Below are 15,920 nucleotides of genomic sequence, written 5' to 3' on the forward strand. Positions count from 1 at the left end.
CTAGGACCCACCGAAAATAAAAAAAATGGATATGAGACCACACGTCCTGGTTTCCCTCTGGGTTTCCCAGGCCATTGTCCCTTGACTGGCCAGCCAGCTCCTCCCTTGGAATGTACTTTAATAAAACTTTGCTCTGCTTTACTTTAGTTTTGCTGTCCTGGATGTAATTCTTTACTGTGACACCAAAAAGAACTGAGGCTTCTTTCTTTTTCCATTTAACTCTCAGTAACACTTCCATCTTCTCTCCTGTATCTCTTTCTCCTAAAAGGACACTAGTTATAGGATAGGGCCTACCCCCATCCAGAATGACCTCTTTTAAACTTGATTACATTTGCAAAGACCCTATTTCCAAGTAAGATCATATTCACAAGTACTGGGGGTTAGGACTTGACAATTTTTCTCGGAGGACACCATCCAATTCATAACTGCCATGCTGTTCCCAACAGAAATACTGAGTGATGAGAACATGGACTTTGGACTATGGACTGCTTCAATTTAAAAAAAATTTTTTTTAATTTTATTTATTTATTTGGAGAGAGACTGAGAGTGTGTGTGTTCACACATGCACATGAGTAGCGGAGGGGCAGAGAGAGAGCAAAAGAGAGATAATCCCAAGCAGGCTCCACACTCTCAGTGCAGAACCCGATGCGGGGCTCAAACCCACACACTGTGAGATCATGACCTGAGCCTAAGTCAAGAGTCAGACACTTAACCGATCAAGCCACCCAGGTGTCTCAAGGACTGCTTCAATTTGAACACCAATTCTGTTCTTATTAGCTGTGTGATCCTAGGCAAGCTACATAAACCCTCTGAGCTTCAGTTTTCATACCTGTAAAGTGAGGATGGTTGTATAGCATCTACATCACTGAGATAATCTGAGAATTTAATGAGTTAATGAGTACAGTGCCCAGAATATAGTAAGCACTACATGTGTGTTTATTAGATAAAATAAATTCTTTACTGTGCATACTCAGATCTTAGCTGAGATGTACTTTCTCAGACAGGCATTTCCTAATTTCCCCTCACTTCATACATAAGCCACACTTTTTTATTCGCAGGTGTGGGATTTTTGTTGCTGTTTGATGTCTGCTTTTTCCAATTGAACTCTAAGTTCCATGAGAGCAGGTTGTGTCTATTTTGTTCACCACTCTATTCCTAGCATGAACAGAATGTTTTGCATATGATGAATATTAGATAAATATTTACGAATGAGTAATTATGAAGGGTTAGAGATGGCAATTTCATTATCATGAGTTTGCAGGTGCTTTATTCTCTATCTCTTCCCCTCTCCCCTTCTCTAGGAATCTTGTAAGAATAAGTTTTAAATTCATAACATCCAGATTATGTTTGGACTCTTTCTTTCTGCAGCTTCACAGAAGAATGGAGATGTCTTACCCAATTGTTTTCTATGAAAATCTACGCCTCAAAAGAGAGAAAACCAAGAAGAGCAACATGGACCCAGGTGGCAGGAGGGCAAAGGGACAGCGCAGCAGTTACAATTACAGTGTATGGGGTCACTAGGTGGCAATTCAATTCAAAAACAGATACCTGAACCACGTATGAATTCATACGCATTAGTAGGAACTTGTTGTTTATAACAGCCATGGGAAAGGGGAGTTTGGGGGGAGGGACACAAGCATAGCTTGTGCCAAAGAAGCTGCTGGCTCTTCTTACTTCATTGTGTAAGTAGAAGTCTGGCTCTGCCAACAGGTAGGTAGATGAAACCCAGCTTATGCCATTTCTATCTACAGAAGAACAAAAACAACCTTCATACCTTATCCTCCCAGTAACAAAAGGAATCTGAAAACTCACCCAGACCTCATTACTCGGTCTCCAAATTGGGGTGCTCCCTTTGCAACCTGGATCCTAATGCACCTTTAAACATACGTGTTGCCAATACAAATCAAAAGACTAGCATTTTTGATGTTATGTGATAGGTATTTTAGACATATTAACTCATTTAATCTCCCTACAACCCTATTATGTGGGTAGCATTATCCAAGCGGACAGGAAATAGGTGAAAGAACCAGGGTATAATTATTCTAAGGTTCATAGTCATTTCACCAGAAGGGCATGACTTGCAGTCTGACACCTTTGAAGTCATTAGTAAAACCTAGTCCAGCAGTTTCTTAAAGCGAAGTCCGCTGGCCCCTCCGTCAGAATCATTGGTGGTCTTTGTTGAAAATTCAGATTCCCTGGCTCTGCCCAACACTGAAGGAATCAAGTAGAGGGTTGTCCGGAAACTGAACTTTTAAAAAGCACCTCCAAGTGGCTCCGCTGGAGGGCACTATGGACGCAGATGATTCTTATGCATTAGGACCACACGCACAGACTTCGGGCATTATCGAAAGATGGCAACATACCGCCCTGGGTGACTTCAGCCCGGCTCAGCATCCTCTAACCAAATCCGGTCCCTGAACCGCCTCAGGATGCAGCCGCACAACGAAACTAAGCACGCGCAGTACTTACTTCCCAAGGAGGGCGGGGCTCGCTAAGACCCCGCCCCCTCGGTACCGGCCGGAATCAGGGGCCGGACTCTCCCTAAGTAACCTAATTCCGGCTTCTCCCCGCAGCGGCCCAGAGTTCCGCCCCCGGCTCTTCGACCAATCATATGGCAGGTTGCTGAAGCTCCGGGCCAATGCACAGGGCCGTCCTTTATTCTTCTGTGCAGTTTGAAACTGTCAGGCTGCTGCCAAGGTAGCGGCGGTACCACTGTTATTTTAGCGGCGACGCGGCGAGGAGACGCGGAGGGAGGCGTCCGGGTTTGTGAAGAGTCGCAACGGTGAGTAGCGGCGCCCCGGCGAGTTCCGCGCCCCGGGCGGAGGCAGTGGAGTGGGGTTTAAAGTGTCTTAGCTCGAGTTTCCGCCCCGGGGGCTCCTATACCACGCCCCGAGGCGTGGGCTGTGTGCTGTTCTGCGGGGCAACGAGGTACTGAAGTTTTCCTTCCAAGGCGTCCGGGAAGAGAGGGCAGGAGTGGGGGGTACTTGAAGTATAACGATTACTGTCGCCGTGGGTTCTGATCATTTAAAACGAGAAAGTAACCATGTCTAACGTGTTTTTCTTTTGCTGTTGTTTGTTTTTAAGAGTTCGATTCAAACAAGGGTGGGTAAGAAGGTGAATGAAGAGAACCTCTACCCTTTGCTTACTCACAACTGCTGTCCCCCTAGGCTGCTAGTCCCTTAAGAGGGGAGGAGCTGGCGCGCCCCTTCTCCTTTCCTGCAGCTAAGATGTGCTGCCAGCTCGCACATTAATTCCCTCTTCCTCTGTCTCTTGGGGTTGCATTTGAATTCCTGGACCCCTTTTTCCTTATCAGCCAGGTATTTACCAAGAGGTAATTTGATTTCTTTGGCTGTCAAGAAGCACCCAGAACTTTTCTCTTGGTTTCTGGTATCTTGGGTTAGAGAGTACTGGTAATTTAGTGAACTGATTCACATCCGCCACCCATTAAAGCAAGCTTCATTTTTCTTCTTTGTTTCTGAACCTAGAAACAGTAAGAAAATGCTAGTGTGGTAGGGTTTCAAAGAAATTGTCCTACCTTGCTGGCCTCATAGCAGCGCTGATGGCAGATTTATAGCATATTTTCCAAAAATACAGTAGTTGCTTTATGGCTGCAGTATCTCTATTCAGAAACTCTTTTTGAAGTCTCACCTTACTTTCCAGCTTACTTGTTTTTTGAATAGTCAGCACCAGCCCACCTCCACTCCTATTATCTACGCAGTATGCAAATACAGCCTAAAAGAAGTAAATGAAAACAGAAATGAACCAGGTTACCACAGTGGTGGATTTGAAGTCCATGAAGCAGTCCTTCCTTGCTGGGAATGTGTGTGCTTATTTTATCCTCCCTAATTGGCTTAACTAAAGACAGTCATGCTGAGATTTAGTTTACTTATGTGTATAGCCAGTAATACTCATCCAGTAAAGCTAAGTTTCCATCAACAAGTCCCAACCTATGTTTCCATTCTAATAATGTACTTTTCTCTGTGTCGGCCCTGTCTACTTCAGTTTCCTTATTTCTCACTTATTTTTCAGGCCAGTGTGACTGAGACCTGTTGCACCTTCCACTGAAATTGTTTAGGTAAATGTCAGCAACTTCCTTACTGCCATGTTCAAGAGACCCCAACTTTCATCTTTCTTTGGCATCTGACTCTACACTCTGTTCCTCAAGTTTTTATGATGCTTTTTTCCCTGATAGTTCTCCCATTCTGACTTTCCTGTTTTTGCTCGCTCTTCTCTTCCCCTTTAAACGTTAGTGTTTCTACTTTTAACCCTCTTCTCACTACAGTAGCAGGCCTTTAACTTTATTAGAGGTATAGTCCCCTCTGAACACCTATTAGAAGCTAGGGATCCTCTTACTAGAAAAATACATGTGTATTTACACTAAAAATATTGCATATAATTTGGGTGTATGGACCTCAGAATAAGAACTCTTTCTAACACTCGTTTTCATAGGTCATCTTACCCTCTTCCTTTTTCAGCATTTCCCATTATGCTGATGATTCCTCAAACTGTCTCTAGCCTGTACCTCCAGTGCTCATTGCTTAACTCCAGGAAGCACCATTTTCATTGTAGCCATTGTGAACGGCAATCCTTGGTGTGCAGTATAATGGATGTGGCCATATCCTGCATACATGCAGCTTCACTACAGTGCCTCATAGGTACCTCACACCCGACTCGTCTGATATTGAACCCACTCTCCTTCTTCCCGACCTGCTTACCTTCCTACATTTCTTGTCTTGGTTAGTGGCACTATATTATCCATCTAATTACCCAAGTCAGAAATTGGAAAGCCATCAACATTCCAAGACCAGCTTGATCGTGTTATCACTTGTTTAAATATTATAATAATATATCTAGAATAAAGACTACATTTTTTTTGACATAACGTAATCACGATCTTCCATGTTCTGGCTGCTTCCTACCTTGCCTGATCCATCCTTAGCCAAGCCTTGCTTTGCACCCTTTGCTTCAGTGTTACGAACTACTTACATTCCTGGCATACATGCCCATGCCTCTGTGTCTTTGCTTCTGCTCTAATGCCTAGCATAGCCTTACATCTTTTATCTGCCTTTGTCTTTCACGTCTCAATACCAGTTTATCTTCTCAATTAACACGTACTCTGGCTCCGTTCCCGCTTTGTCACTCTCATGATCCCACCCCATGAAAAATAGCTACTCCTGGCCTCCCTGCTTTGTACCTCTTTTGTTTTAGGGCCTACTAGCATATATACATCTGGCTGTCTCTACAGATTGTAAAGTCCATAAGGACCAGGACTTCGTCATCTTACGTTCCTCACCACTGTTTTCCATGCAACTGGTGTTCAGATACTTTGAATAGTCCCTACTTGTCCTTTAAATAACTTATTTAGGGGCGCCTGGGTGGCGCAGTCGGTTAAGCGTCCGACTTCAGCCAGGTCACGATCTCGCGGTCCGTGAGTTCGAGCCCTGCGTCGGGCTCTGGGCTGATGGCTCAGAGCCTGGAGCCTGTTTCCGATTCTGTGTCTCCCTCTCTCTCTGCCCCTCCCCCGTTCATGCTCTGTCTCTCTCTGTCGCAAAAATAAATAAACGTTGAAAAAAAAAAATATTTACTTGTTACTAAAAATACTTTTATTTTTTGGGACAAGACTTTTGACAGGTTTTCTATGGTATATAAGAATCTCTTGTTCTGTATAGGCTTGCTTTCCTAAAATAATATTCCCAAAACGTATGTTTCTTAGGCAAAGAATGTGCACAAATTGTTTATTCTCTCTTGGCTCAGTAAAATGCACAGCACGCAGGTTGCCACCCATTGTTGAAGAACAGTCATCACACTCTATTAATCTCAACAGGTCCATTGTGGATTTGTCCAAGGAGCTTCCATTTCTCTTTAACCTTTCATACATTTGTGTCATCTCCTTGACTACATGAAAAACTCACTAATGTTGGGAACTGAGCCTCCTGCTATTCTTTTCTTGCCTGGTTATTTTATCTGTGGGTGCTCATTGTGTTGAATATTTAAACATACCACATGATTATTGTTTACAGGTTAGGATGTATATACATAGAAAACATGTTATGTTAGTTTAAATATCACCGGAAGAAAACTAAAGTTAGTTTCCATTGTTTGTAGTATTTGTACAGAATGTCATCAGATGAGGAGAAATGCTCACTGCCAGTTATGAAGAATGACTCTGACCGAGGCAGTTCTGTCTCTTCAGATCTTCAGGTAGGAAGACATGTCTAAATTTGTTGTGACTTTTATGAGGTGACAATATGTGACAAGTGACAATATGAGTGAAACAAGTGACAATATGAGGGAAAACTAGGAATACATTTTTCATGTATTCATGCCATTTACATTTATAATTATGTATATGGTGTATGATGTATATATATACTGTATATATTTATGTATATTAATGTATATATATTTATGTATATATGTGTATGGTGTATAATGTATATCAAATCATAATAATATGATTGAGCATTGAGAATTATTTCACAGACTTTGGGACATACCTTACATTGTTTGAACCTTTCAGAAAATAATCCTGAACTCTTCAAACCCTCTGTGCAAAGGCTTCAAACAGCACAATGAGAGAAGCTGGAAATCTCAAGAAACATTTTTTTCTTGAGATTTTCTCAACTATCTCTTCTGAATGCTGCTTTCACTTTAATGCAAATTAATACACTATCAAACCATCCACAGTTCTGGGACCTTAGATGCCCTGGTGTTCTACTCCAGGTTCTAGTCCCTGTTGCTACAACGTTCAACACATTCTGCTGCCCAGGACCTGGACAGTGACAGATAAATTAACTACAGAAGGTGTGGTTTTTACATGAACTGTTTTAAATTTCTTTTATTTGTAAAAAAATTTTTTTCATGTTTATTTATTTTTGAGTGACACATAGACAGAGCACGAGCAGGGGAAGGGCAGAGAGAGAGGGAAACACAGAATCCGAACCAGGCTCCTGGCTCTGAGCCATCTGCACAGAGCCCGACGTGGGGCTCAAACTCACAGACTGTGAAATCATGACCTGAGCTGAAGTTGGACACTTAACCAACTGAGCCACCCAGGCACCCCTGTTTTATTTCTAAATGTTTTATTATCAGAAATATGGACTCTGACTTCTAGAGTAGATTTTATTTTTTATTTTTTTATTTTTTTTAATGTTTATTTCTGAGACAGAGCATGAGCGGGGGAGGGCAGAGAGAGAGGGAGACACAGAATCCGAAGCAGGCTCCAGGCTCTGAGCTGTCAGCACAGAGCCCGACCCAGGGTTCGAACTCACAAACTGTGAGATCATGACCTGAGTGAAAGTCAGTCGCTCAACCGACTGAGCCACCCAGGCACCCCAAGAGTAGATTTTAAATGAGAGATCACTGATACGGTACATCTTGAGTCTTATAGTCCTCTTAAGTATCACTTAAGAGAGGGAAAAGCTGGACATTATGTTTATGCCTAAATAGAGTTAAGTTGTTACTGACACTGTGTAATAGGAGAAAAGTTTTAGGAAGATATTTTATGAAACATATATGATTCTTAATTGAAATTACTGATTTAGAAGTTGGAAAGCTATTGGAAAAATATCTGTGAATATTTACTAAGATAAAAGTAGTCTGGAGTTGTGACATTGATATTTCATCCTTGTCTTCCCTTTGGATGTACTTTTACCTAGCGCTGTCTTTTAAGGTGACAGTGCTTTCCTGCACTCTTTATCCCTGCCTTTTTCAGACTTCCTTCAGGAGAGTACTGATTAACTCATTTATACTTGTGATATTGTGATTTATAATAAGAAATATATTTTGGTCTTTTTCCCGTGTTTTGCACATTTTCAGAAAACTTTGAAATTTCCTAAATGATAGTGATAAATGTGTTTGTTATGCTAATGAGGTGACTTTTGGACCCCGCTTAAGGATTGGGGCTGGTTGCTGGGAGCGGACCACATGCTTACAGATTTGGAACTTTTAGTAGTGCCACCCACCGTGAACTCCAGGAAGCGGGGAGAGGCTGCAGGTTGAGTTCGGTCACCAGTGGCCAATGATTTCATCAATCATACCTGTGTGATGAATCCTCCATAAAAACCCAATGGGAGAGGGTTCAGAGAACTTCCAGCTCGGTGAATGTGTGGAGGCTCTGGATGACTGCCATTCTAGGAAGGTGCGGAAGCTTTGCCCCCCTTCCCCATACCTTGTGCTTTGTCTCTTCCATCTGGCTGTTTCTGAGTTCTGTCCTTCTATAATAAACTGATAATCTAATGAGTAAAATGTTTCTCTGAGTTCAGGAAATGTAAGTTTAAATCTCAGACATGTGTTGTTGTTTTGTTTTTGTTTTTAATGTTTATTATTTACTTTTTGAGAGAGAGAGAGAGAGAGAGACAGAGCATAAGTGGGGGAGGGGCAGGGAGACAGGGAGACACAGAATCCAAAGCAGGCTCCAGGCTCTGAGCTGTCAGCACAGAGCCTGATTCAGTTCTCAAATTTCACGAACCGCAGGATCATGACTTGAGCTGAAGTCGGATGCTGAACTGACTGAGCCACCCAGGCACCCCCAAAACTAGACGTGTTTATTGTCATGAAGGGGACATCTCCAACAAAGGAGTTGACTATAGCAACATGAAGATCATTCTGATGATTGAGATTTCTTTCCATGATTCTCTCTTTGGAGTGTCTCTGTTTCTCTTCTGCCATTAGCCTTAACATGTTAAAATCTGTATTTGCTATAACTTTTACTGCATATAGGTAATCCATGTTAACTATGCAAAACAAGGCTGAAACTGACACCAACTCACTTCTTTACATTTAATTACCCTAAAGACTTGTAATTTTCAAACATCTACCAGCATAAACCCTTTTTTTCAAACAATTTTACTTCAAATTCCAATATAAAAAGGTTAAAGTAGAAGTGTAATTGCATAGATTTATATTATAAATTCAAATCTGTGACATTTCCATCTCACAAAGTCAGCAAAAACAATGAAGCTGCCTTAAATGTACATTTGACATTGGTGGATAATAGGAGACCTAGCATAGTTTGATAAGCCTAAGTGACCATTTTGCTTCTGTATTTTATTTGGGCTATAAAATATCAAGAAAATTCTGATTCTTAACATAAGTAGTTGAGAATGATGGCTTGTTTGTTTGTTTTAATATAGTTGACACACTGTTACATTAGTTTCACGTGTACAGCATAGTGATTCGACTTCTCTATGCATTATGAAAAAATGGTAGCTGTTTAAAAACCTATCTCATCTGCAAGTAAACTGATCCAAAACATAAAAAAAGGATTGATAGAAAAGTTTTGATTCATTGTTGAATCACCAACAAAGTCTGTCACTTCTTCAAACTTTTTATAATCTACAAATCACCCAAGAAGCACCCAGAAGACTCAAATTTGGAATACGTGCTAAAACCCTTTGTATTATGATAAGCATGTAACAAAGGAATGAAGTCATTTGCTACCCTGCACAGCTCATCACTCTCCTGAGGAGGGACTGGCGCCAGCAGATGTGCTTGAGTTTGAGTTTGTAATTGATGGGCCCACATGTGTTAGAGTTGTGTGTTCACCTGCACAGGTGTGATTCCTAAAACAAAAATCAAACCTGTGCAGAGCCACAACCTGACATGTTTACAGCAGCTTGACATGTACATCGATGGCAGGAACAGCTTTATTCCAACCAACAACAACAAAAAAAAAAATTGAGAATTTATAGTTTGGGGCCAGTTAAAATTTAGCACATGTGGTATATGTGATAGTGCTTGCTCCTTTTACTACTGTTTGTAAAAGAGTTAAATAGCTTAAAAAATGAAATTTGAATAAAACAGCGTGGATCCCCTGAAACACCTTCTTGGAAACTAGCTAGAAATGCAGTGATATTGACTACCGACTCAGGATACAAGGTAGTTCTGACTACAAAAGTCTGAGGGTAATTACGTCTGTTCCCTTGGAAAGCACCAAGATACTTATTTCGGTCATCTGTGATGTAACGATGGCTGGAAACTTGGGTGTGGTGGTCAGTTAAATATTCTTACTCAAAGAAAACCATAGGGAAAGAGTAAGGATTGCTGATTTTCACATACCTACTGAAGATCGTTCTTTGATTTAGACAGAATTTTTCTGAATTCACTTGAGCACATACTGTGCCACTTCACAGAGGCAGTTTCAAGCATCAGTTATCTTCATACTGAAGATGAATCCAAATAACAAGACAGTTATGACTAATGAAATGATGACAGTTCTATATTGGAACTAAACTACTTATGGGGAAAAATTAACACAAAAGAATCCTTTAGAATAATAACATTTAATGTTCTTGAAAACCTTCCCCCCAGTTTTTTTTAATGCAAAGACATTCTCTGGGTCCGTGAATACGACTCTAAGAAATTACTCTTTTTTTTTTTTTTAATGTTTTTATTTATTTTTGAGAGACAGCAGGGGAGGGGCAAAGAGAGAGGGAAACAGTAGATCCACAGCAGGCTCTGTGCTGACAGCAGAGAGCCCAAGGTGGGACACAAACTCACAAACCATGAGATCATAGACTGAGCTGAAGTCGGATGGTTAACTGAGGCATCAGGTGTCCCATGAAATGACTTCTTGTAGGACTATTTGGTACATGATGACCAATCGCTTGTGAATGTCAACTAAATTCCAGTATATTTTTTTACTTCGCAGATACCATTTTTTGATATGGCTAAAGAAATAACTGTCTATGTGAGGAAATTCCAATTTTGTTTTAAACTTGAGGAATATTACTGTAAGGTCTACACTTTGTGACCTGTATTTTTTATCGCTTCTCAGGTGCCTTGCAGTTGCCACTAGGTAGAATAGAACAAACAGGCTACATTTGTGTTCTCTTTTTATCGTCAGTATTTCTTTTTCTCTTCCAATATTTCCCTTACGCTCTTTCCATGCTATGAAAAGACCCTCCAGGTTGTTGCTGCGTTGGATGGTAGCTGTCAGTAAAAAGAGCCAAAACCACTTTTCATCTCTAGACCACGCTATTGTGGAGTCTTTGGAAGCAACACCTTCAAACTAAATTTCAGAAAAGCAGAGAAATGTCTATGTCTCTGCCCACCTGCAGGGTGGGCGTTTCTGCTTTGTAGATGTTAACTGGTCTCAGGCAACGACACTAGGTAATCTTTGTGTCACGATTGCTAAATTGGCGTCTGAAGGAATCTATCTGGCTAGAAGAAATTTGGGTAGGTCTCTTTGTTGGGTTTCTGTTTTTAAGAAAGTACACCTTCCTTACTACATCGAAGTACTGTTTTGAGAACTGAAGTAAAGAGTAGCTTCGACTATGCCTTTATCGTTCTTTGCCTGAATGTCCATTGTGACCGTTTATGATACATTATTTGTTTTTGGCTTCTCATAGGAAGAGTATGAAGAACTGCTTCGTTATGCTATTGTGACTCCAAACATTGAGTCGAGAGCTTCACAGCCTTGTCATTCTAAAGGAGAAGTGGTGCCAGATGTTAGGATTCCTACTGTAGTAGATGATATTCTTCATAATCAAGGTTATGTATATTTTGAAAGATATTTCTTAATTTGTTATTGAGCTTATTAATGCCATTGACTTAGAGTTCCAGAAATGCTTCTCCAGTGATTCTTCTTAATCACTCATGTGTATCACTATCATCTGGGAAGTGTTTTCCATTTTAATATGTTACTCTTGGCTCTTGCGCGACAGCTGGATATTTATATGAACTTTGTTTAAACTATTACATGAAAAATAAAATAAAAGCAGGGGCGCCTGGGTGGCGCAGTTGGTTAAGCGTCCGACTTCAGCCAGGTCACGATCTCGCGCTCCGTGAGTTCGAGCCCCGCGTCGGGCTCTGGGCTGATGGCTCAGAGCCTGGAGCCTGTTTCCGATTCTGTGTCTCCCTCTCTCTCTGCCCCTCCCCCGTTCATGCTCTGTCTCTCTCTGTCCCAAAAATAAATAAATGTTGAAAAAAAAAAATTTATAAGAAAAATAAAATAAAAGCAAAAAAAATAAATAAAATAAAATGAAAGCAACACTATAGCCATAGCATGCCTGTCAGTGGAGTAAATTGCATCTAATTGTTCTAGTAATTATATACCAGGATTATCTTGGAAACTAAATGCCCAAGGCCCCAAATTAAAGATGCTCCATAGGTAGCCCTCAGAACCACTTAAGTTTGTGAACCATGTCCTAGGACTTTGTCGGCAGCATTTCTGTTAACGTGGAAGACTGTTTAAATTATCACCACAAGGGTGAACCCATTTTGGACTACGTCATTGACAGAATTGAGAGTTAATACAAGCCAGGATGTATGTAGATAGGTGAATGAAAGGTGGAGAAAGGAAGATAAAGCTCCTTTCACCTATCCATTCTTTATTTGGTAAAGTACAGGATCCCAAACAACTCGCTGTAAAAAAGTATTCCTTCAAAGGGCACAGAAAACCCTCCAAAGATAGGCCTGGTGATGGGTAGTTATCAACAGTAGGCGTAACTCCAGGGATGTCTCCTTGAAGGCACATGAAACAGCCTACTCAGAATCAACAGGCTCCTGGGGTTCCGATAAGTTACAGCCCTAGTATTTTGTTCCTCTCTCTTGGTAGACATGGACTATCCATTGCTAGACTTCAGCATACTGCACTCGATCATCAAATAGGGCCAGAACCATAAAATGCATATATTTACTTTACCACCACAATATTTTACCCCGAAACATTTTCTGCCCGAATTTTAATTGATATTCAAGAGGCAGGGCCCCGGGGTTCATTCATTGTATATCAGTGATCTTGACCATGTCTTGATTAACCTGGGTACCTGAGCCTGTAGTTCCTGTTGAACACACCCAAAGGGCTGCATACTCTCTTACAAAATATGTAACTAGTCAATCCGTGTGTTCACCCTGTATGTCCCTCCCTTAAGGGGGTCACCAGACACTTGCTTCCTTGCTGTACTGTTGTTCCCAGTGACACAACATTGGAGTCCTCTCCTTGCCGTGGCTCTCCAACCTTTCAAGGTCATCACTTGGGATTTAAGACCCCTGTTCTTCTCTAGCATGGAAGATAGTATTTATTTGTTTATACTCTGCCTTTTCGAAAAAGGATTTGAGATCTAAGTATACAACATGCAGTGAATTTAGATATCTTGATTCACACGAAGATTGATAAGAATATGTAAGTTCATCATCCCATTCTTTCCTCTTGGTATTGCTGTTGCTTGATGTAAGTGAGGTATGTTGAAGTTGCCAAAGTATATATAAGCCTTCCACACAGCCATTCTTGTGAGGTTTTCCCCCATTTTATTTCCACCGTGTATTGACCAGTGGTTCCTGAGCTGCAAGTGAGGGAACCAGTGTCACTTTAGCTTGACGGCAGTAGGCCCCTGGAAATATCCAGTGTAAGATTGCATAGCTTCTAAGTTCTAATGTCATTCATCCACTCAGTCTCTTAGTGTGAACTGAATGCTACAGTAGGCTGAATTCTCTTCCATCTATATTTGGTGGGTAAAATTGAGCTTATTAATGATATAGTTAAGACTTTGTTCTCTCAGTTTTGTCCTTCTCTTTGTTCTTTGGCTTAGTGTTCCTCTATCCCCGGCATGTTGTATTTTGCTGTTCTAAAATCCTATGTACTGCTACCCTCTTAAATTAAGTATGTGTGATTAGGCATTTGATATAAGAGTGGTTTGGTTTAATAGAAAAATTATTTTATTTTATTTTCAGCAGGAAATAGCCCTGTAGTAAAAGAAACAAGGATGGAAGTTGGAAAAGGATGTGATTTGAATATTTCAAGTCATTCAAAGACAGATGGTATGACTTTTCCTCAGTTTGTTTTTATTAACATACAACATTTTGTGGTTTGATGAATTTTATTTGTGTAGTAAGAGGAATCATTTCAGCATATTACTCATTGGCATGATTTTAAAATGCTGCTGTTGCTGATTTATTAACTAATACTATTTAAAATAATTTCTCAAAATTCTAAAATAGTACAATTAAGACAGGTTAACGTATTACAGTGTGTGGCATCCTTTCTTAAAACTGCTAGATTAGAGGGCAGTACTTTAAAAGATTTCATGGGAGTCAGCTAATTTGGCCAATTTCAATGTTTTCATGAACCAGTGCATTCTTTCCCAACATTCAGGCATTTATGTACCAACTTAGTGATTTTTGTCCTATCTCTATACCCCTTGTTCTGTCATTTTTTCTTTAGATATATTCATTTTTAGCTTAAATTCATTAGAAGAAAAATTTGTGTCATTACTGATTATAGAATAAAACTAATATACCCTTTATAAATAGAAAGCAATGGTAAAAATAAATGCAACTAACAATTAGTAAGTTTTGATTGAATACTGCTGGTGATGTGTTCAGCCTGAAATCTGCTTTTCCTTGGTTGAAAGGAGAGATGAGCAAATGTTACAGAGGTTATAAAAGCACACTAGCACCAGATTGAAGTGATTAAATAATTAAAATAGAACAGTCTTCCTGCTCTGTGATATAATGTTATTTAATGTACGGGCCATGTAAGCCACCCTACAAGAAATGCCTCTAACCTTTGGTTTGCTCACTTGTACATAAAAGGCTTGGGCGGTATAACACTTGGGGACCTTTCAAGTTCTTCAGTGATGTGATTCTCTTTTTCAAAAGGTGGATATATGTTTAAAAATTAAAAATCAGAGGAGTGCCTGGGTGGCTTAGTCGGTTAAGCGTCCAACTTTGGCTCAGGTCATGATCTCACGGTTCATGAGTTCGAGCCCCATGTCGGGCTCTGTGCTGACAGCTCAGAGCCTTGAGCCTGCTTTGGATTCTATGTCTCCCTCTCTCTCTCTGCCCCTCCCCTGTTCACATTCTGTCTGTCTCAAAAATAAATAAACATTAAAACAATTTTTTTTAAATAAGTAAAAATAAAAAATCAGAGCCTATTGCTTTTCCCATGGGTGCAGATATTGTTGGTGAAATCTAGTGAAAGAGAACATTCATGTACTTTGTCACTCTGCTTTATTCTCTGGGTTTATTCTTCAGAGTATGGAGGTGGTGTTTCATAGTTGACTAGCCTGAACCATTTACTGAATAAATTTTTTATGTAAAACATATATATTAGAGCGTGATTTTCCCTTTTGCAAAGAGTTCTTGATTTACTTTCAAGTAACAAGTTCTACAGTAGATTTATCTGTTTGACTCATCTCATTGACCAAGGAAAAGAAGAAGGCCTTTCAGTCTTGGTTATTAGGACCCTTGTAACAAAAGTGAGATAGGTGAGAAATGATAAACCGTCTCTAATTCCAGCATACATGTGTGATAAAATAGTAATCTTTTCTGTTTTGTGCTTTTGAAAGGTAGATGCCTGTTCTGGCACTGGCTTTCACCCCTACATCTATCCTCCACCCCAGCCCACTACCCTCTACCATGTATATGGGCAGAGGATGGAAATTATATACATATATGTGTATACATATATAGACGTGTATATTTTCACCTGTATGTTGAAGGCTAACAGTGTGCCTTACAACTGAGTATCTGTTAAAACTAAACTACTCTTTGTACTTAGAGTGTTGAATTTTACTGGTGTTAAAACCGTCACCAGTGTGTTACATAAAGTAATAATGACCTATAGACAACCTATAGACCTATAGACAACCACTGGGACCTTGGTCCATTACTTAACCCTTTCTCTCTCTCTCTCTCTCTCTCTCTCTCTCTCTCTCTCTCTCTCCCTCTCTCCCTCCCTCCCTCCCTCCCTCTCCCTCCCTACCTCCCTCTCCCTCCCTCCCTCCCTCCCTCCCTCCCTCCCTCTCTCCCTCTCTCCCTCTCTCTCTCTCTCTCTCTCCCCCCCCCCTCTCTCCCTCTCTCTCTCCCTCTCCCTCTCTCTCTCCCTCTCCCTCTCTCTCTCTCTCCCTCTCTCTCTCCCTCTCTCTCTCCCTCTCCCTCTCTCTCTCCCTCTCCCTCTCCCTCTCCCTCTCTTTCTC

At 40.6% G+C, this 15,920-nt stretch overlaps 1 protein-coding gene and 1 long non-coding RNA gene across 8 annotated transcripts in view; one reads left to right on the forward strand and one right to left on the reverse strand.

Annotated features, from left to right (window-relative positions):
* Nucleotides 1-2,550, reverse strand: part of LOC147584329 (uncharacterized) — a 251,125-nt gene extending 248,575 nt beyond the window's left edge. For 3 of the 4 annotated variants that reach the window (XR_015248471.1, XR_015248475.1, XR_015248474.1), the window contains exon 1: nt 2,364-2,443. This is a non-coding gene — a long non-coding RNA (uncharacterized LOC147584329). Of the gene's footprint in view, nt 1-2,363; nt 2,444-2,469 lie in introns of those variants that run through there. The other variant, XR_015248477.1, reaches the window with a different exon arrangement.
* Nucleotides 2,551-2,622: 72 nt separating this feature from the next.
* The window catches only part of POC5 (POC5 centriolar protein), a 43,884-nt gene continuing 30,586 nt past the window's right edge, over nt 2,623-15,920 (forward strand). The window contains exons 1-5 of one of the 4 annotated variants that reach the window (XM_086698657.1): nt 2,641-2,782; nt 4,030-4,075; nt 6,106-6,201; nt 11,352-11,493; nt 13,675-13,761. In XM_086698657.1, coding sequence (XP_086554783.1) covers nt 6,118-6,201; nt 11,352-11,493; nt 13,675-13,761 — 313 coding nt within the window. In that variant the 5' untranslated portion in view covers nt 2,641-2,782; nt 4,030-4,075; nt 6,106-6,117. Of the gene's footprint in view, nt 2,783-4,029; nt 4,076-6,105; nt 6,202-11,351; nt 11,494-13,674; nt 13,762-15,920 lie in introns of those variants that run through there. The other 3 variants (XM_086698675.1, XM_086698665.1, XM_086698682.1) reach the window with 3 other exon arrangements.

The sequence above is a fragment of the Puma concolor genome, chromosome A1 (assembly GCF_028749965.1).
Source record: "Puma concolor isolate L17-30 chromosome A1, mPumCon1.1.hap2, whole genome shotgun sequence".
Taxonomy (NCBI): domain Eukaryota; kingdom Metazoa; phylum Chordata; class Mammalia; order Carnivora; family Felidae; genus Puma; species Puma concolor.